General features: G+C 42.5%; 1 protein-coding gene across 1 annotated transcript in view; it reads left to right on the top strand.

The window, feature by feature from the left end:
• Positions 1-877: 877 nt before the first annotated feature.
• Positions 878-21885, top strand: part of KCNQ3 (potassium voltage-gated channel subfamily Q member 3) — a 75399-nt gene continuing 54391 nt past the window's right edge. The window contains exon 1 of the mRNA XM_053466266.1: positions 878-1863. Within this exon, the coding sequence (XP_053322241.1) occupies positions 1550-1863 (314 nt within the window). The 5' untranslated portion in view covers positions 878-1549. The remainder of the gene's footprint in view (positions 1864-21885) is intronic.

The raw sequence follows: 21885 nt of genomic DNA, 5'->3' as shown, positions 1-21885 counted from the left end.
TTTACATTCTATGGCTAACACAGTACAACTCTATACCTTTATCCTTCCATCATCTAGATATCTATGTATCTATCCATCTATCTACATATCTTTCATCCCATCTAAATGTCTTTTATCTATCATCTATTTCACCTTCCATTATCTATCATATCTCTCTCCTTCCATTATCTAAATATATATTTTCTATCATCTATTTCTCCTTTTATTATATCTATCTATCTATCTATCTATCTATCTATCCTTCCATTACATCTATATCTATGTAATCATGCACTCCTCTCCCTCTCTCTTGTGCTTGTGATGCATTGGTGTTACATGCCACACAGGAATCTGGGACCAGCACGGGTTAAACTCATCCCATTAAACATGTGAGACCCCAGTGTGTGATGTCACTGGTGTGTACGGGGAGATGAGCTCATCACTGGCATTCCCATTGCTCTTAATAACGACAGGTTACTGGATACCAGCGATCACCCTGCCCTGAATGTGGCTGCATCTAACAGATTGCTTTCTATTCATTCATGTACTTTAACTCAACGCAGAGCTTTACATTCTGATACAGAAGCCCAAAAAGAAGCCAATCAAAAAACCCGACACAACCTCGATTCCCAGGCATTTAACCCTTTGAATGCCATCTGTTACTGGACAACCCCCTTGTACACAGAATAGTTAAACAATATATATATATATATATGGACACACACAGGGTCCTTTGTAAAGGAGGGGGTTCCCCTTTAGTGCTCCATCTGCCTGGCTGGGTGTGGATGATGGGAGTTGCAGTCTACTGCAGTTAGAGTATCAGGGGATGCCTTTATCCCTAGCCCCTCCCATCACCCCCAGCCTCCTCCCCTCCTCCTCCAGACACTTCGCAGCAAGCAGAAGGAGAGCAGACCGTGTGGAGAGGAGGAGACTCCCAGCAGCACATCAATGAATGAGTGACTGATCACTGGATGCTAGGGGGGTGATATTCATCTGTTTATCTGCACTGGCTGTGATTGTTGCCATTGATCTTCCCATCGTACAGCCAGGACCTCAGGGGTCTCCCTTTTAAAGGACCAAGGAGAGACAGACACAAAAATGAAGCAGGAGAGCTGATGGAAGGGTCTTGCTGAGCAGAGAGCAGGAAGAGCTGAGATGGAGTCATCGCCTCCTCCTGGAGATGCTGACAATGACCATAGAAAGGACCTGATTATCTGACGCTCCATTCATCCATGTTATCAGCAGATGGCTGGGGCTACCAGGTAAAGGGAAGCCAAAGTATGTTAATGAATCCATGTCTGAGAGGTGATTTTTCAGCCAGCTGTGAACCTACAATGGGCCACTCCCTAAACCTGAGATTGGGGACCCATCAGAAAGCTTAGGAGATAGCTGGAGAAGACACCCGACTGGGATGGTCGCAGTGGTAGAGACCATGGCTGCGGATAGGTGGCTGTGACCCATTCACATAACCCAATGGGAATGTAATTTATTTCTGGTTCTTCTCAGATCATGGCATTTGGCATCTCCAGGTATTCCCTAAATTCACCTTTCAGGACCAGTGACGAGGACAATGGGGTTGAAGAACAGACATTCAGGGGGTCATCCTGGCGATGAGCAGGAGGAGAAGAAAACAGGTCTAACTGGGGATCTAGAGCCGGCCTCCCTGGGGGCCGGGGTGGACAAGGATGGGACCTTCCTGCTGGTGGGAGCCGGGAGAGAAGACGTGAAGCGCAACCCGCAGGGAATTGGGCTCCTGGCTAAGACACCTCTGAGCTGTAGCAGACCTGTCAAGAGGAACAATGCCAAATACAGGAGGATCCAAACTTTAATATATGATGCCTTGGAGAGACCTAGAGGCTGGGCGCTGCTCTACCATGCCATTGTGTGAGTATCTGAGAGCTTCTTCACCCCATCTCACTTCTGACAATGTTACCACTAACACTGCAACATTCCATGTAAAAATAAACAATACAATACTATACATAAACACTACACCGGTGTATACAGTATACATACACGTAAGTAAACAAACATACATCCGCTAATATTTTTAGGTATAGTCATATACTTGGATTTTTATATTGAAATAATGACTGTTGCTGGTTTCCTTGCTGGGGACCGTATACCATGTTTCGCACATTAATGGAAATATGCATGCAATGTGGTGGTTGGTATCTGCTCACCAGCGGGATTCCCATGGAAAGTCCAGGGATCATCTCCAAACAGGAACTGAACTGGAGTAAGTGGGAGAGAGGTCTGCAGATCATTAATATAATGAAGTTGGATCTTACAGTTTCCTTGGTGATTTGGGTCGTGCGGAATAGCAATAAAAGAAATGTGATGTGTTACAGGTGTGATTGCATACTTTATCATTTACTATGAAGGTTTTGCAAGTACAGTGTTTCTGCTGTGGAGGTCCTGTGTATGTCCATAGGCACATATAAGACTGAAAAAAGTTCTATGTCTATTGAGTCAAAGAGTATCAAGGTCAGCTTCTGACGCAACTATGTTGGAGATAAGTAAGGGATGCACATAAACTCTAGGTAAAATCTGTATTTCGCCTAACTTATTGAGCCAGACAGGTAGATATGAGTTCTATACTTGACTTGGCCATGTTTCTGTACAGGAAAGTGGATAAGTCCATGTTGGTTCAAGAGAAGATGGAGTCTTTAGTAGTAGGGGCATACCTTTTATTGGGCCAACATAGAAAACAATGTCATAATAAGTTTTTGCAACCTCAGAGGCTTTTTTCTTCAGGTGGAATTCCTTGATAATTTGCCGGCTAAAAGGGTAATTGCTTATAGGTATCTGTCTATTAATGAGATTTCTGCCACCCATAAACACTGATGCTGAAAACGGACATAGAAAAGAAGCTTGTGGCACAGGTGGTTGGTTTCTGGACAGGCTGACCAGGTTTAAATCTCCTGGAGGTACTAGAGGTAGGACCTTATGGCCAGTGAAGATTCATGGTGGGATCCTTGTTTGACTCACATGAAAACCCACCTGAAGTTAATAGATCTAGTGGCTTGTTTTCTAGAGTGTTCAGCACTCTATTGTAAATTAATAATAACACGAACAAACTTTAAGATGCAATGGCTACCCGTGAGTGTACAATATAAGAGATGCAGACAGGTGACCCAATTATATATTACTTAATGTTGATTTATTATCTTAATTTACTAAAATTCATTTGAGATTTTTTCGGTTAAAATGGAGTTGATATGAAGTTCAGATCCAGGGCTTTAGTAATTAAGTTTTGCTCTTGCGAAAACATAATTGTCTATTTTGTTTCAGGAAAGGTCTTACATGTTTTTCCCCCTGGCCTGGCTCGCAATCTCCGTTCTAGTTCATCCCAAAGGTGTTCACCATACCGAGACATTTGGACAATGCTATGTTATCAACATTGTGGGGACAGTTTGGGGAAGGTCCTTTTCTATTCCAGCATGACTGCGCCCCAGAGCACAAAGCAAGCTCCATAAAGACAAGTCGGATGAGTTTGGCCTGGAAAAACATGACAGGCCCCACGGAGCCCTGACCTCAACCCCATCGAACACCTTTGGGATGAACTGACACGGAGATTGCGAGCAGGGCGTCTCGTCCAATATCAGCCCCTGACCTCACAAACGCTCTACTGGATGAATGGGCAAAAATTCCCACAGAAACTCCCCAAAATCTTGTGGAAATCCTTCTCAGAAGCGTGGATATCTGCAAAGGGGGCACCAACTACATATTAATGTCTATGTATTTAGAATGCCATGTCATAAAGGCCCCTGATGGTATAATGGTCAGGTGTCCCAATACTTCTGCTATGATTCTGGAGGAACTTTTTCCATCTTTCATCCAGCTCTCTTTGTCAGGAACTTTCACAGTGACATATTTACCGAGGCAGCTCCATTAAGAGGGAAATCAGGCTCCCTGCCGCCCCCTGGTCCTGCTGCCCTACGCCAGAATATACTGCTGAACCCGCAGGCCACTTGCTGCTTTAGAAGGAACCTAGGGCAGAGCCCGTTGCTGTCCTGACTCGGCACAACCAATCATAGTGTTAATGGGCCGGGTGAAGAGATCAGTGATCTTCCTATTAAACGTCCCATTGAGGAGCAGTGTTGCAGGGAACCATGAGGCCAGAATATGTCACTGCTTACTACCAGTGAGCTCCAGCGCTGGCTCGACAAATGTTGGGGGGGTCTAACAACACCCCCTGAGCGCATGCATCCCTTTAATTCCTGATGTTTCTAGATGACAGATCCACCTTAAAAATATCTATCACCATCATTAGAGATTTATGATGCGCTAGAAGCAAAAGTGACATTTTCCAAACATTTTTATTATAATGTTTACCAAATAAAGCTAAACAATGGTTATCAGCAGCTGCGAATTCTATAAGAGTCAGAGTCAGCCTTCTTTTTCTCCATATGTTTTGATGCTGGAGTGTAGTATCCGTACTCCAGTGAGATGGAGTCAGGTGTTGCTGCTATATTGTGGTTTCAGCAAGATCAGACATGTATGAACTCCCGTGGAAACCTTTCAGCTTCAGTGGAATCATGTTGTTGTCTTGCTGGGAAACAGTCCACCTTTTGTTTATATAAGAAATGCTTTAAAAGGGGCAGTCTAGCGCCCTGTCTTTTTATTAAAATTAAATTATTATATTTTCATTAATATAGCGTCATCAATTTCCGCAGCGCTTCTTACAGTCCCTGTCTGAACCAATCACCAACAACTGATAGGGACGCTCTATAGGGAGCTGTGAGAAGCCCCTCTATGCATTTGATCTCTTCTCTGCCCTCCAGCTCTGTACATTGCAGGAGATGCGTTCAGCAGACCTATCAACGTAAAGCGCCAATAAAAGCACTTCGTTGGTGCATTGCCCTCTCTGTTAAAGCGATTTTCATACTAGTTGCAGCCTTTGGAATCAGTGGGAGCGCATTCTGCGCAGGCACAGGAGGGCTCATTAGACCCCATTGAACTTTCACGTGAGCCAGGACTTGATATAGCTAGCATATAGTGTGCATGCCCAGGGGGCTGGGGGCTTAAAAGGGAAATTTAGCACTCATGCATTAAATCATGTAAATGATAGAGTATCCCTTTAAGATGACTCCTTCCACGGTATACACATAGGTGGGTTTTTAAATACATTATATATCATATAATGTTATATTGTTACGTATATGTATATTGTATATGTTATATATATATATATATATATATATGGACCTGTAGAATTTAGAATTTGGTAATAGTGTAAAATCTGCTGTAATGAACGTGAAAAGGCAAGTTAACAAATACCCTGTAGTGATTTATCATTTCAGTAAATTATTATAACACTTTATTATTTATATTAAATTATTTATACTTTATTTAAGCCGTCCTCTGTAGAGGCACTGTGTAGATATATAATACAGCTGGTTATCTGCTAGTGCATTGTGTGATAGTCGCACGTGAAGACTTCCCAGGGAAGGGTACACGGAGCTCTCTGACCTCTACGGGAATGGCTTCAGGAGGGGTGGGGCTAGGCACACGTCAGGATGGGACTAGTTACTCACCAGGGTGGGGCTAGCCTGAAACAGCCTTAAATGGTCTAAGAGTGGGCGTGGTGAAATGCTGCTCCCCCTGCACGGAGAAAGAGGAAAGTGACCATGAGACCCAGGGAAACAACACTTCACCCGGAGACTCCGGGCCAAACCTAGAGCGTTATGGTGACTAATAATCATTTATTATCCCCAAAAAATATCCGAAATTACTTCAACAATCATTAAATATAAAAAACCCCAAAAAACCCTATTTCCTTCTTTTTGTCTAGCTCCACGGCAATTGGATTTCACTATTAACTGATGTAGCTTTTTCATGTATGGTTTTTATACGGTTATAAGGTATGGTATCCCCCTTGTGTGTAATTTGCATGTAACACTCCAGGCATGTGAATGAGAATTGATCTACCCTCAGCATTAATTTCTAGGTAAAATACGACTGATAAATCTGAAGATGTTACAGTAAGATATTCACCGGAGCACTCGCTAAATATTCAGTGAAAATGGAATAAAGTGCTGGGCTAATACGTAATAAGACACCTGCCACATTTATAATACTAAATCCCATATATCACATTACATTTACAATCAAGATTATTTTCTTTGCTCTGTGTTACTATTTACGATAAAAGTAATGCTATTAGAAAAAAGAAAAAAAAATGAAATTTTTTCTCCATTTTTAAATTTACATTTCGGTAAAGATCTGGAAAATTATTTTTGCATCCTCATCATGCAAGGATTAGCTATATTACATTATATTCACTTTAAATCGTATGATAGCTGTGTGGCCCCTTTAAATTTTCGGTAATGTCTGGAGGCAACCAGTGGCAAGCAATGTTGGACCGCAGAGAACGAGGGCAGCTGCTGCAGCAGGACTGCAGCTTCTGTGTCGGAGTACTTCAATAGGAGTACTTTTGACTGTCCCTTTAACAACAGCCTTTTTTTGTATTGTGTCAAATAGTTCAACATATGTTGAGGACGTGAGGCAATCCGTTAACCGCAATGGAAAACATGTTATTAGGCGACCGTTCCACGCGTGATCTGGGCTCCAGAGATGGAACGCATTCTATACAAAGTTTAAAGATCAAACGCACCCCATGGGGCTTTATTTCTGTCTAGGATTGTAGTTTATGTTTTAGAATCAGATTTTCCGTACTATAAACTGTCAGATTGTCTTTAGCGAGAATTGTAATGCTTTCCCAAACCTTCATAAAATATATTTACTGAAAGAAAGCAATTTGTGGATTTATGGATTCTAGAACAGGGGTCTATTGCAATTAGAGCAAAACTTCATTTCTTTGTTTTCTGTAAATCATTTTGTATTATTTGTTTTATAGTGGAAATGTACAGACCGCCATTGCTCGTGCCTTAACAGGTCTTTATTCACTAAACGAGATATGGGAAGGGTGGGAGGAAAGGGAAGGTAGACGTTAGACTATTTCCATGCCTCAATTATATACAAACACATGTTTGGGTACCCTTCCGTGACCTTCTGACTAATCTCCGGTACAAATCAGAGATTAAAGTAGCACCCAGCCAAACCACTTCCAGACCCATTACCCATTTGCATGCCGTGGATGAACTCAAGACCTGTAATTGGCTCTTGAGTAGAGGAAGAAGGTAAACGGTTTCCGGTTTTGAAGTATGTGTTCCATGACATCATTTATATAGTTAATTGTTAGCAACTGGAGTGAATAGAAATTGCGGATTGGATCTCCAGTCAAAAAAAAAAGTTTATAAAAAAAAAAAAAGTTTTTTTTTTTTTTAATTGATTGGTTTTCGGGATGGGTTTTAATTTTTCGGGAAGCTTACTTTTAATATGTCTTGGCGTTTAATTTTGTTTTGTGCGGGGGCAGTTCAGCCATTTTTCCAAGAGTCCTGGGTTGGCACTCCCAAAACGCATAGTGAAGCTATTGAGCAGAATTGTAAACACTATTCTTTAATGAATAAAATCTTTATACATTAGATAATTAGAGTCATGTGGCTTCCAGGTTTATTCAATATGGATATCATTTAGACCAGATTCAATAACTACACAGAAAGAGCATTTTTATTATACACTGCGAGTCTACGACATGTTCTTCTAGGGATGGCCCACCAAATACCACCCAGCAGCCCCCACCGGCCTTTTTATTGAACCAGTCTCTCTATGCAATACGGAGGGCGAACTTCAGTGATCTTCTCATGCAAGAAGAGCCGAGCTAACAAGGGGAGGTTCCTTGGCAATATTTACAAAAGTTACAAAAATGTACTGTCTTATTTTCAAACTACATTTTATTCATCTCTTAGGTAAATATGTTTTTTTCCAATGACCTTTTATACGTGAGTGGTGAACCATCCCATTTACAGCTTTTGCTTATATCAAAAAAACATCGGGAAGTACGTATGATGTGATGTTTAGGTCATTTGGCTGTCCATGATGTCACATCCCATGCAAAACGTAATGTTTCCTTGGTAATTCCCGCAAGCGTATTTCGTAAATTTTAAATATTTCTGGAATTTGATTGTGCTGAATTAATGAATAAACACAAGTAATAATAACAAGCCCTGTTCTGGTAAAATGTCTATCCTGATTCATATTATGACCAAGTATAGGAGAATTGTTTTTGCTCTGCATACAGAATCCTAAATAGCTATTTAAAAAAGTGCCTGCGTATTCTGGAAACAAAATTAGGCAGAACGGAGAAAGCGTATCCAGAGGAACATCATTCCATTTAGTGTCTGCGAACGCTAATCCGTTATAAATGATGTTTATTTTTTGCCACCTGCTTCACTTCAAGCATATTATTAAAAGGACCCTAATATTGGATGTTTTACAGATACATGTGTCATGTAGTGATCAATTATAACATCAATCAGTCATATAAAAATATGTTAAATTCGGCGCACAGAGCATCACTAATATCACATGAGATTAAAGACATTGTGATTGTAAAAATCTACCATCAACAATAATTAGCTGTGAAGCCCTTAGACGAAATAAGCATATCTGGGAAACTTCAGAAGGTATTCTCCCTCGTCTTGTGGAGAAGCTTTGTAGAGGTTGGGGCTCGCGTGAGACAACCTTTGGGGAGTGGCGGATGGACGTAGCCAAACGCCGCTCCCCGGCCTGGAGAAGGAAGACACGGACTTGGAAACCTGGGGAAGTAGGGCTTCACCTGGAGACTACAGGTCAAAGCCTTCTGTCTTCCAAGAGGTCTTGTGTGTAGACAGACGCCTCACATTTCGACCTCAGTGTAGGTAACGATTAGAGAATGGCTTTTGATTGGTGAGCATTTAGTAGTTTTAGATCAGCTTGCCGGCATGCAGGAAATTAAATGTGTGATCCCTTCCAGTCATGCTTTTCTAGGGCATACAAGTGGGTGCACCAGGGATACAAAAATGGCATTATACTCAAGCATATGTGTTTTTATACTCCCTAGATTGTCCTTCTTTAACAATATATACTGGGTGATAAAAGTCTTCCTTCCTCTACTGTGCCATATACCCTGTCACTGATTATAACGCATTTAACTCCATATTATGTGTGTCATCTACAGTATGTGGCCTATGTGTGAAGGGCATATTCATGTTTTATTAATATATATGGCCTATAGATATTTCTTTGCATTTGTACTGCTATATCGTGTGATGCGTTGTTTGCCTTAAACTATCTTAACTTGCTTAACTTGTCCTGAGCTAAGGGCGAGCTGGTTATTTGGTTACCACCTCTGTCTACATGAAATGATCCTGGTTGTCAAATGGTTAATACATTAATATAATTATGCTACAAATTGTGAATTTAATCCTAAATTTCCTTGGTATTAGCAGAACTTTATAATGCCCCTTACTTGGAATGGCAAGAAAGATTTGAGAAGCACCTAGTGTTAATGCGGTATCAGATGGTAATTTTTCTCTGTATAGTTAGTATGATATGAGGGAACGCACGATTCACTCATTAGTGACACCCCCTAACATTTCAGGTGCCATCTTTGTTGGCATGATGTCACAGTTTTTGTGTATTGCGAGGAGGCCACGTTGGAGCTGTGATTGAGCTGTGATGTCTCCTCACCAACCTATAAACCCCCATTGCCCACAGAAGCAAGACAATAGTGGACAGTTTGGTGGGACTGCAGAATATTGTCTCAAAACCAGGGCTGTCCTGCTTAAATCGGAACAGATAGAAGATATCCATAGTAGCACATTTTGACTCATCTGTCCTAGTTGCACAGACATTATCCACAGAGCATATAAGGAAAGGTCTGAAGAAATCTTTGCTGTCACTTGAGACTTGGAAGCACTTATCTGGTCCTTTGGCGCACAGCTGTTCCCGTTATTACATTCTAAAAATCAATAAATGTATCAATTGACTGAACTAGAAAATCCGAGGGGTTCCCCAGAGAGTATGGAAGGTAACTCAGTGGGCTATCCCCATTGCTTATAAAAAGTATGCAGTAAGAGGTCTACATTCTCCGCGTACGAATAGTTGTGTTTTGCGATAGAGCTGTAACTTGCTTAGTTGATGGTCGTTATTTTAGCTCAGATCTCCAAATCTCATAGCGTGCACTTTTATTGCCCCCCCCCATGGTGAATGCAAGGTAGAAATCCAATCCTTTGCAATGCGTTGCTAACTCTTTTTGGGAATGGAAGATATTTCCCCAGGCGATGCAGAATTCCGATCAATATAGCGAGTTTATCCTACTTCTTTGGGGACGGTTCCAAATCAATATTGGAATGAATCAATATTTTGTAGTGACCAGGATGTGACTGCTGCGTGAATAGCGTTACAAACAGAGTGAGCGGCACTCTCCGCCTGAATGCAATTATCTGAAGGTAACCTAACCTGCTCTAATTAACCCTCCAGAAACCTCCAGCAAGAAAGAAAAGGTGGCAGAGGTTTGTAATCCCGCCATACATAGCTGCATACCTCCCAACCGTCTTGTTTTGGGGCACAGTCCTGATTTTTGTGCATCGAGCTGCTACCCTGTCGAGCTGCCTTTGCGGACAGAAGAGATCATGGGCCAGTTGTGAAGAGAATGGAGCTGTAAAATTGATGGAGTCTTATTGCTGTCGCTCCTACACCATGCCCTTCCTTGCCTACCCATCCCTGCCTCCCGCCGCAGCCCCAAACAATAGAGTCTGACTTTGGAAACTTGAAATGTTGGGGGGTATTGTAGTTGACATGTTCATGGCGGGAGGGAATCGATTGTTTGATTGATTATTTCATGACAGAAGGAAATCTATTGTTTGATTATATATTCCATATGGTGGAAGTGGCACTTTATATCAGTTGGTTAGCAACATGTCCTTTAAAAATGGCCAGTGTGGCAGCCCTGTTTACGACAGAACTGCTCCCTGGCAATAATTGGCTTAAACTCTGGCCTCCTGCATCCAGAATGCGATATAACCGAGGATGGCGGTTACAGATTGTGTTACTAATGTTTCTTCATTGTTAAAACATATTCCATTTTAAAGTGATTTTGCAAAAAAAAAATTTTTTCATTTATATTTATGACTCAACGTCTGATGGAGATTAAAAGGCCATGGCTTGGCAGATGGCTATACTGTGATTTTAAAATCATGTAAGACTGCTTGATTATTTATGAAGCAGCTACATTTGCGGCATTGCAGCATAGCCTAATGAGGGTGAGAAATAAATTCAAATACACTGAAGGTTTTGTGAAATCAGGTTTATGAATACAGGTTTTGTGAAGTCCATGACTTTGCCGTGGATAAGTGACTTGGATACTGGGAATGTGGGGACTCCCACTAGTTATGGTGACCACTGGTTGGATTATCCTGCTCTAGATGACCCTCATGATTTGAGACCTCAGGACCTTCCAAACTCATCAGACCCTCAAAAAACTCATCATAGTCCAGCAGGACAGTCAATAAACTTAACAGTTTAGTACATCGATATGCAGGAGCATCTAGAAACAGGCTCTGTGATGGTCATTTCACAAAGCCAAATGCTCCATGGTCACCAATGAATCCCCCAAGCCTTACAAAAGAAACCGGTGTCCCTGCACCGGTTTCTTTTGATTACCCCGGGTGATGGTTCATCACAAGCTCTCCAATACTCTTTTTTTGGACTACGTTTCCCATGAGTCTGAATGTCATGGGTAATATATTCCTCTAAATCTAAAATACCAAAGTTATAGATGTCTATAACATAATGGTATCAAATTATTATTATTACAGCACCAAACGTTACCAATGCTTGGCCTCTGCTTGCGTTATGTTGCAGTCTGACTTTTGCCGAGGACCTGGAGAATTAATTGTAGACACTTTAAAATTTCACGTTTTTAAGCTGAGATCCTTATATATATACCGAGAGCACAAGGATTCCTTGGTCTACGGAGAGAACCCTACGGTGTTTGAGTGGGTAGATAGAGACAGATTGAGTGGGTTGGATAGTCACAGCATTGGATACGCTACGTGGCCAAAGAAAAACAACATCTTCTAGAACTAAGAATAATTATACACTTTATGCAGTCATTATCTTTGTCTCCAAGAATCAAGGGCTACACAATCGGATACACAATTGGATAAGACATTTTGACAGTTTTGGGAATGGTTACACAGCATCCGATGTCAAATTATGCTTTCGAGCAGATACAATGTCTGGAATCGTGAGGAAAACGAGCGTTTTTGCTGATTTTGATTAGACCGTATATATAAAAAAAATCTAAAACAAGCTTTTCTGACAGTACCAACTTCGATACGCTCGATCTTTGTATTGAATTTTTGGAGCTGCTGTCTTCACAATGAGCTAATATTGATATTCACAATTAAACAAAATCTATAACACACCCAAGCCTGGGCTCCATGTGTGTTATGGGAATTGTGCAACTTAAATTATTATTTGTATGTAATACACTTAACTGATTTTTTAAAATGTATTTTTATTTATTTATTTATTAGATTGGTATAAAAGTCTCGGAATAGTAGATTTAAAAGTTAGAGACTATTGTACGTTTCGTGGGATAAAATGAAGTAATTATTTTTCTGTCCTCGTTATAAGAGCCAATTAGTGTTCATGGAAGAAGCGGAGTAGCTTAATCAAGGAATTATTCTAGAAGAACCTGCAGGAATTGCTGTTTAAAGGGGTTCTGTAACCAACAGCATCCTTAAAGGGAACGTCTAATGTCCCATCTAATGTCATCATCAAGTGTAATTGTTACCGTGACTTTGTAACGCGTTATTCCATCTGCCAATCATTTGATTTACATTCACTCAACAGAAATGTGTCGCGTGATTCACTCATCTGGCAAAAAAAGTAATAGTACCACGTTTTGTATCAGGAATATACGGAACAAATCACTTATCAAATGATAACATCAAGTTCTGATGCCACTTGATAATCACTTTATGCTAAGACATGATAACCAGGCATTCTTCAAGGAGATCATATCTATTAAAGATAACTAGTGGGAAAATATCAGCTGCAATAGACTTTTCGAGCTGCCAATCATCGTATCAGCTGCCAATCATTGTATCAGCTGCCAATCATAGTTATCCACTGCCAATCATATTTTAGGTAGTAATGTTCTATGCCGATCATGTGTCTTGTGAGACGTTTTGAGTGACACAAATGTCAGGTTCCAATCATAACCAACATAATCGTATATTGGACATTCATTAAGATAGTAATGCCAAATGCCAATAATTTCTCAGGAAATAATGTAAGCTGCCAATCATTTATTAGCACTGGCCGTCCAATCATTTTTCATGCTATAATGAAGTGTGATACTTACTTTTAGGGTTGTTTATAAAACCTTTTAAAAACATATATATGGTAATTATAACAGCTGTCAGTCAGTTCTTATATCATAATATCAACTGTCAATCACTTTGCAGATAATAAGATCTTCTGCCAATCTCTTCTTGTTATGAAATAATACAGACAAAAAGTGATGACATCTTATTCTTCCCCTGGCTCCTAATTTCTAAATGGTTTATATCACATGTGGCCCTTTAAATGCCCAAACCTCATCAAACCTTCCTGCGGGCCATTGTGATTGGCTGAAACCCAGTTATATAACTTATTTGACAGTGATGCTCTGTATTCACAGATCCAATCTCCCTATTATTCAAAAAGGTTTTATTTTAAACTTTGTTATGTTTCCTTTTATATGTTTTTCAATGCATGTCAATCTTCATGAGGCATTATATATTCTATATAATAAATAGTTATTTATATAATTACATTAAATATTGTCGTTCAATAGCTAGAATTTGTAGTTCTGATTTGGACATTTTTTGGGAGTGTATTGTTACCTCGCCAGCGGATCCGCGGTGTCCTCGTGCGGGGGAGCCGAGACGCAGCTCGTCCGGCTCGTCCCGCTCGTGGGAAACGCGGCGAGGTCTGTCCTGCTGCGGGACGCGAACGGTTATCTCATGAATATTCATGAGGGGACTTAAAGGGACCCTTAAAGGGACCCTTTATCTTTTTTCCTCCTCCCACTTAATTAAGTGGGTAGGAGGATCTAGGGATGGAGGGATATTTAAACCTTCAGTTGAGAGCTATACCTTGCCTGTGATAGAGCCTTTATTGCCTACACTAGCGTTCTTGTATCTATTTGCCTTTTTGTTGCCTGAACTCTGCCTGAACCTGACCACCCGTTGTTTGCCGCCTGCCTTTACCTGAACCCTGTTTGTACCTGACTATCCGTTGTTTGCTGCCTGCCCTGACCTCTGCTCGTGACCCCGACTATCCGTGTTTGCTGCCAGTCCTGATCTCTGCTCGTGACCCCGACTATCCGATTGTCTGCTCCTTATACCATCTGTTCCTGCATTGCTCGTCATCACCGCTTGGGGCGCCTTTCCTTGTACTGCAGCGAGGATCCACAGCCTGAACCACCGTGAGTGACAGTATCACAGGCCCTACCATGGATCCCGCAGACTTGGCAAGGATGTCCAACAGACAAGACAGACAGGATCAAGTTCTTGCTGCTCACGCTTCCCAACTCCAATCCTTGGAGCGGAAATTGGACGACGTGGCAGACCTGCTAAGATCGATGGCTACGAATCTGTCCCCAACTATGCAGCAAGGGGCATCCTCTGATTCTTCACCTCCTGTGTCGGGGCAAAGTACTCCGGCCAAAGCACCTAAGATGCCACTACCGGACAAGTTTTCTGGTGATCCTCAAGAGTGCCGCGGCTTCCTGAATCAGTGTGCATTACACTTCCGGGCCCATCCTCAAACCTTCTCCTCTCATTGCAACCGAGTGACTTTTATTATAAACTTATTAAAAGGAGAAGCGTTGGCGTGGGCATCACCACTGCTAGAGCAGAACTCGCCTATTTTGGAAGATGCAGACGTCTTTATTACATCTTTTCGTGCTGTCTTTGATGCTCCTGGGAGGCGTGAAGCTGCAGAATCCAATTTGATGGAAGTCCAACAGGGAAGAAGGTCTGTGGCTCAATACGCCGTTGAATTCCGCACACTAGCGTACGAGACAGACTGGAATGTCAGTGCGCTGAAAGCAGCCTTTCGCAGGGGTTTGAATGGACCCATTAAAGATGCTCTCACCTACCGTGACATACCTCATGACCTAGAAAATTTGATCACCCTGTGTTTACGTCTAGAAGCCAGAGGTCAGGAAAGGAAGTTCGAACGCGACCGAGAACGCGATAGAAGGCCTCATCAATTAAGGCCTTGGACGCAACATGCCACTCCTGCACCTGCTGAACCTGCTGCCGCCATTGCTGAACCTATGGAAATAGGTCCGGTGCTCCATCTATCTGCTGAAGAGAAGCAACGCCGCAGAACTTTGGGACTATGCTTATATTGTGGTCAAAAAGGACATTTGATTTATGCTTGCCCTAGGAAACCGGGAAACGCCAGAACTTAGTGGAGGTTGGAGGTGCTTCACTAAGTACTACTGTCGCTACACCTCCTCAGTCGCAGAGACTTTTGGTTCCCATCCAGCTGCAGTGGACAGGCCACCAAGCTTTCATTGATTCGGGGGCTGCTGAAAATTTTATTGACAAATCTTGGACTCCTGAAGCAAGTAAGGCCTTTGAAAGACTAAAATTGGCCTTTACTACAGCACCTATCTTAAAACGCCCCAATCCTGATTTACCTTTTATCTTGGAAGTGGACGCATCAGAAACTGGGGCTGGAGCTATTTTGTCTCAACGAGATCAGATTTCTAACCGCCTTCATCCTTGTTCCTATTTTTCTAAAACTTTTTCGTCGGCCGAACAAAATTACGATATAGGGAACCGAGAATTGCTGGCCATTAAGTTGGCATTGGAAGAATGGCGACATCTGCTTGAAGGGACTGTAACTCCCGTTACTATACTCACCGACCATAAAAACCTAGTGTATATAGAAAATGCCAAACGACTCAATCCTCGACAAGCTCGATGGGCATTATTTTTTACGCGGTTTAATTTTTCTATTTCCTTTCGACCGGGTTCAAAGAATACTAAGGCCGATGCACTGTCTAGACAGCATGAGGCGTCTAATGTTGAAACTTCTGTCGAACCTATTGTTCCGCCTACAAAGATAATTGCCACCATACACAGTACCCTCATGTGGCACATTTCTAAATCTCAGACGCCCCGTCCCCGAGGGCAAATTCCACCTCCTGGGAGACTTTTTGTGCAACCACGCTTTCGTAAAGCTGTTCTATCCTGGGGTCATGCTTCTCCGGTAGCTGGTCATCGGGGAACTCGGAATGTAAAATTTCTTCTGCAGAGGAACTTCTGGTGGCCTACTATGAATCGTGACATTTTTGACTTTGTACAAGCATGTACTGTATGCGGTCATAATAAGATACCACATACTCGACCAGCAGGGTTATTATGTCCGTTACCTGTCCCAGATCGACCATGGCAGCACTTAGCCATGGACTTTGTTACGGACCTACCTCCTTCTCGTGGACATACAACTATTTTAGTAGTGGTAGATTTGTTTAGCAAACAAGCACATTTTATCGCCCTCGCTAAGCTTCCGTCAGCTAGTACACTAGCTGACATCTTCATGAAGGAAATTATAAGACTTCACGGGGTTCCTCAAATAATTATTTCTGATAGAGGTTCGCAGTTTATCTCGAGGTTCTGGAGAGCAATGTGTAGACTTATGGGGATTGAGTTACATTTCTCTTCCTCCCACCATCCACAATTCAATGGTCAAGCGGAGAGAACGAATCAAGTTCTTAAACAATATCTGAGAATGTATGTTTCAGAGGACCAGTCTGATTGGTCAACGCTTTTGTATCTTGCCGAATGGTCATACAACAGCTCATTTCACGAGTCACTACAGATGTCTCCGTTTAAAGCGGTTCATGGTTATGAACCGTCATTGTGGCCTCAAGACACCAGTACCACGGGGGTTCCAGCAGCCGAAGCCCAATTCCAGGTCTTGCGTGATCATTGGGCACTTATTTCTGAACAGTTAAAGCAAACCAAACGGTTGCAAAAGAAAACAGCCGATAAGTATCGATCAACAGGACCGATGCTCAACCCCGGGGACTATGTGTGGCTTTCCACAAAGTATCTTCATCTCCAACAACCTGCCAGAACCCTTGGGCCTAAATATATTGGCCCATATAAGATTAAGACACAGATTAACAGAGTTACCTATTCGCTTGTGCTTCCCAAGATGCTACGCATTCATAACGCATTTCATGTTTCTTTATTAAAACCAGTAATTAAAAATCAATACTCCTCTACGGTTCGTACTCCCGACCCAGTAATGGTTCAGGGCGAAGAAGAATACGAGGTACAGACAATCCTAGACTCTAGAAAGAAACAAGGGAGACTCCAGTATTTTATTAGATGGGAGGGATACGGTCCTGAGGAGAGTTCTTGGGTTCTTGCCTCGGATGTCCATGCTCCAGCCAAGATTCGTTCTTTTCATAAAAAATTCCCTCAGAAGCCAGCCTCTGATCGCCAGGATGGCTCTTGTAGACAGGGGGGTACTGTTACCTCGCCAGCGGATCCGCGGTGTCCTCGTGCGGGGGAGCTGAGACGCAGCTCGCGCAGGCAGCTCCCGGCTCGTCCCGCTCGCGGGAAACGCGGCGAGGTCTGTCCTGCTGCGGGACGCGCGCCACCGTGTGGATCGAGTGATCTAGACGGGACGCACGCCGAGAGGTCATGAGAGCCATTCGCGCATGCGCGAACGGTTATCTCATGAATATTCATGAGGGGACTTAAAGGGACCCTTTATCTTTTTTCCTCCTCCCACTTAATTAAGTGGGTAGGAGGATCTAGGGATGGAGGGATATTTAAACCTTCAGTTGAGAGCTTTACCTTGCCTGTGATAGAGCCTTTATTGCCTACACTAGCGTTCTTGTATCTATTTGCCTTTTTGTTGCCTGAACTCTGCCTGAACCTGACCACCCGTTGTTTGCCGCCTGCCTTTACCTGAACCCTGTTTGTACCTGACTATCCGTTGTTTGCTGCCTGCCCTGACCTCTGCTCGTGACCCCGACTATCTGTGTTTACTGCCAGTCCTGATCTCTGCTCGTGACCCCGACTATCCGTGTTTGCTGCCAGTCCTGATCTCTGCTCGTGACCCTGACTATCCGATTGTCTGCTCCTTATACCATCTGTTCCTGCATTGCTCGTCATCACCGCTTGGGGCGCCTTTCCTTGTACTGCAGCGAGGATCCACAGCCTGAACCACCGTGAGTGACATGTATGCCAGGTCACTGAATCGGCAGACACCGATTTCGATATTAATGTACTTCCTTTAGTCTGTGATCGTTACTTACAGTACATTGGATCATTTAAAATTCTTAAAGATTTTCGATGCAGGTAATTTAACGTCTTGTTCTCTAGAGCAAAAGGTACCGTTTGAAATCCAGAAGTATTGAGCCCAGGTAAAAAAAATGCTGATGAGTGAATTGTGAGAAGTCCTGACTCACCAAGGTACAAATATACAAAATGCAGAGGAGTTTCACTCAATTTTGTTCTGTCTGGTACAAGTTGTTTTGTGCTTCTAACCTTTTTTTAAGCTAATTTTCTTCCTCTGTTCAGTATAATGCAGAATACTTCTGTTGGTATTGAAAATATATACCGTATTTGCTCGATTATAAGACGAGGTTTTTTCCAGAGCAAATGCTCTGAAAAATACCCCTCCTCTTATAATCGGGGTCGTCTTCTAATCAGACCTCAAATAGAGGTCTGATTAGGAGACTAAGATCCAGATCCCCCGCACCGCTGCAGGGGACCTGGATCCTCCTGTCGTCGCCCCCCACACACACACACTTACCGGTGCTTCCGGAGGTGAAGTTGGCAGCGGGGGTTTGTATGCGTCCGTCGCAAATACCTTCCCCGACTGTCAGAGATCAGAGTTCCAGAGTTCCTGATCTCTGACAGCCGGGGAAGGTATTTGCGACGGACGCATACAAACCCCCGCTGCCAACTCCACCTCCTTCCGGCTGCCGCGGAATGAGACGTCAACCCGCTGCCCCGGCAATACAGCAGGAAATTGGAAGCACCGGTAAGTGTGTGTGTGTGTGTGTGTGTGTGTGTAGGGCATTTCTGGAATGCCTTACACCCCTATATGCCACTCTGGCATTTAGGGGGTTAAAAGGCATATTATGGGGCAGAGTGGCATATAGGGAGGTATAAGGCATTTCAGGAGGCAGAGTGGCGTTAAGGGGGCATTTAATAGTGCACTCTGCCTCCTGAAATGCCTTATACCTCCCTATATGCCACTCTGCCCCATAATATGCCTTTTAACCCCCTAAATGCCAGAGTGGCATATAGGGGTATAAGGCATTTCTGGAGGCAGAGTGCTCTATATAATGCCTTTTAACTCCCTTAATGCCACTCTGCCTCCTGGAATGCCTTATACCTCCCTATATGCCACTCTGCCCCATAATATGCATTTTAACCCCCTAAATGCCAGAATGGGATATAGGGGTATAAGGCATTTCTGGAGGCAGAGTGGCACATAGGGGGTCAAAAGGCATACCATGGGGCACAGTGGCATATAGAGGGTTAAAAGGCATATCATGGGCCACAGTGCCATATTGGTGTGGCAAGCCTGGGGGCAGATGTGTGTAACTGGGGGACAGGTTGGAAAATACAAGAAATAAAAAACAAAAAAAAAATATTTTTCTCAATCATAGCTTTTATTAAAAAAAAAGTTTACATGAATTAACATTTACTGGTAAAACTTTTTTCCTTTAGGGTCGTCTTATATTCAGGCTTTTTCTTTTTTTCCTAAGTTAATATTCAGATTTTGGGGGGTCGTCTTATAATCGAGCAAATACGGTATATATATATATATATATATATATAAATAAACGTACATTTTGAGTGAATACAACAGTGACACGTCAACTTTTTTGTTCCATTTCATTGAGTCACCCCATGTCTTGTAATGTTTCTGGGTGACTGGGCCAGGGGTGAGCACCAACATTGCACATTTACTGGGGTTTGTAGTACACAATTTAATGATCTTCTCTGGACCTTCACAACCCTTGCCAGAAACACTGGTGTCCTTGTACAGACACGTTGCCTATCCCTGGACAGGGCTGTATTTACCAAAGAAACGGGGGAAGTCCTCCATAGCGTTAATGGACCAGTGGTGGTCCTATGTAACCGCTGCACTGAGAAACGGCACACAAAGGAGCCTGATCGCGCAATAGGGCAATCTGTCAACTGTTTGGTGGAGAGGGACTGCTGCCACCGGACCTACCACCTGATGCATGGTTGGCCTAGGCCAGTGTATGTTATTGATAGCAGACGAGAGTGGACAGAGTTAAAGTAGGAATGCCAGGCTAGAGTCAATAGACCTAAAAGGGCAAGGAAAGAGATTTGCCATGGTAGTCGAGTAATCAGTTCTGATTCCCTGACCGGTGAACAGCTGCAGAGCCCTGAAGAAAATGGACGTTAAATTATTACATTATTGTTATAGAGCGAGGATCATACAGGAAGATCCAAATGACCTGAGCTGAACTCTGAGGCTGTAGTCTCCGTTAGAGAAATATGCACATTTCCAAGTCATTATAATTCTTTTTCTTACTTCATATTATTAAATTGTTCTTGATTTTCAAATAATCATCTGTAGAACTTCAGACACCCATAAAAAGCAAAATCGTGTAATATAGTCTGATGACATTTTGTCTTTTTAACTCCTGACCTAAGCGGCAAATGAGAAAGTTTTTTTTCCATATAATTTACAAATTAAATATTTAATTTCGCAGGGTTTTTGAGCTTTTACAGCGTGGAATACGTTTGCCCTTTTGGCCCAGGTAATAGTAAAAGAAAAAAAAAATCAATAGGTGTTAATGGGCTTCTATTTCACCTGCAAATCCGTTAATTAAAAATAGATTATAGCGTGTGCCTGTTTTTTGGCTATTAAACTGTAATTAGGTATTTTCCAAAGAAGAACAGAAAGGAGACTTCAACACATACGCAGGTTAACCATTTGATTGCCACGGGGGTGTCAATTTCTTTTTTGTTATGGTATTGCGATAAGTATAATTGAGAGGCAATTAACACCCCAAAAGACATGATGAGGATAAATTAATGGAAACTCCGGGGAAAGCACCGCTTCTCTGGGACTCCACGGAGATTCTCCTGGTCGCGAGAGCGGCGTTGAAGCATGCCCTACTCCACGTCAACTACTTCCCTGCTTACCACTTTCCATTGTTGGCTAACCCAACACGCTACGTCAGCGGACCACCAATTGAAAATGACCACCCAATCATTCCTGCAGACCACTCACTGACATCAGCGGGACCGCCTAACCGCATGAGCACCGACGCCTCCGTACACCCACTCACCCACATCCTGAAAAGACAGCGAGCCTGGATGTTTCCTGGTTTTGGAGTCTCCCGTTCCCCATAATGATTAATGGGGCCTACCTAAGGTTCCATAACTTTGGTGGAAATCAATGTGCGTAGCAGTAGCCAATCACATGTATGTGATGTGATTTTATATGGAATCTGAAAGTTTACTGAATATACTTTTAGTCTATTCTTTGGGACCTCACTAGAAGATCGTAGGAGAGAATGGAGATATCTGTGCATATCTCAAATTTATTCTTGTACAATTATTACATGCAACTGAAGATAAAATATTTATATACTCTGCTGAAGCGGTGCATTTAAATGCGAACACCATCAATGTTCAGATGATCACTGTTCGGCTCACTGCATTAACCTTTAATCCTGCGGATGTGCTGGCAATAGTGGGTTTAGAGTGACATCAAATAAATGGAAATGTATATGTGTATATATATATTTCTCTTAATTTACAATAGGGTAAATCAGGAATTGGCATTCTTTTCTATAATTACTATAATATTAAATAAAAAAACCACTGAGTTCCAATATTCGTCACTGGAAAGTCATAGCTCTTCTTCACTGAGGCGCGCACCCTTCAAGCCTCCTATAAGGAGCGGGAGAGGAAGCGATATGAGGAGCCAGCC

The sequence above is a fragment of the Spea bombifrons genome, chromosome 5 (genome assembly GCF_027358695.1).
Source record: "Spea bombifrons isolate aSpeBom1 chromosome 5, aSpeBom1.2.pri, whole genome shotgun sequence".
Classification (NCBI taxonomy): domain Eukaryota; kingdom Metazoa; phylum Chordata; class Amphibia; order Anura; family Pelobatidae; genus Spea; species Spea bombifrons.
The sequence above is the reverse complement of the archived record's forward strand: the minus strand, read 5'-3'. Positions and strand labels throughout refer to the sequence as shown.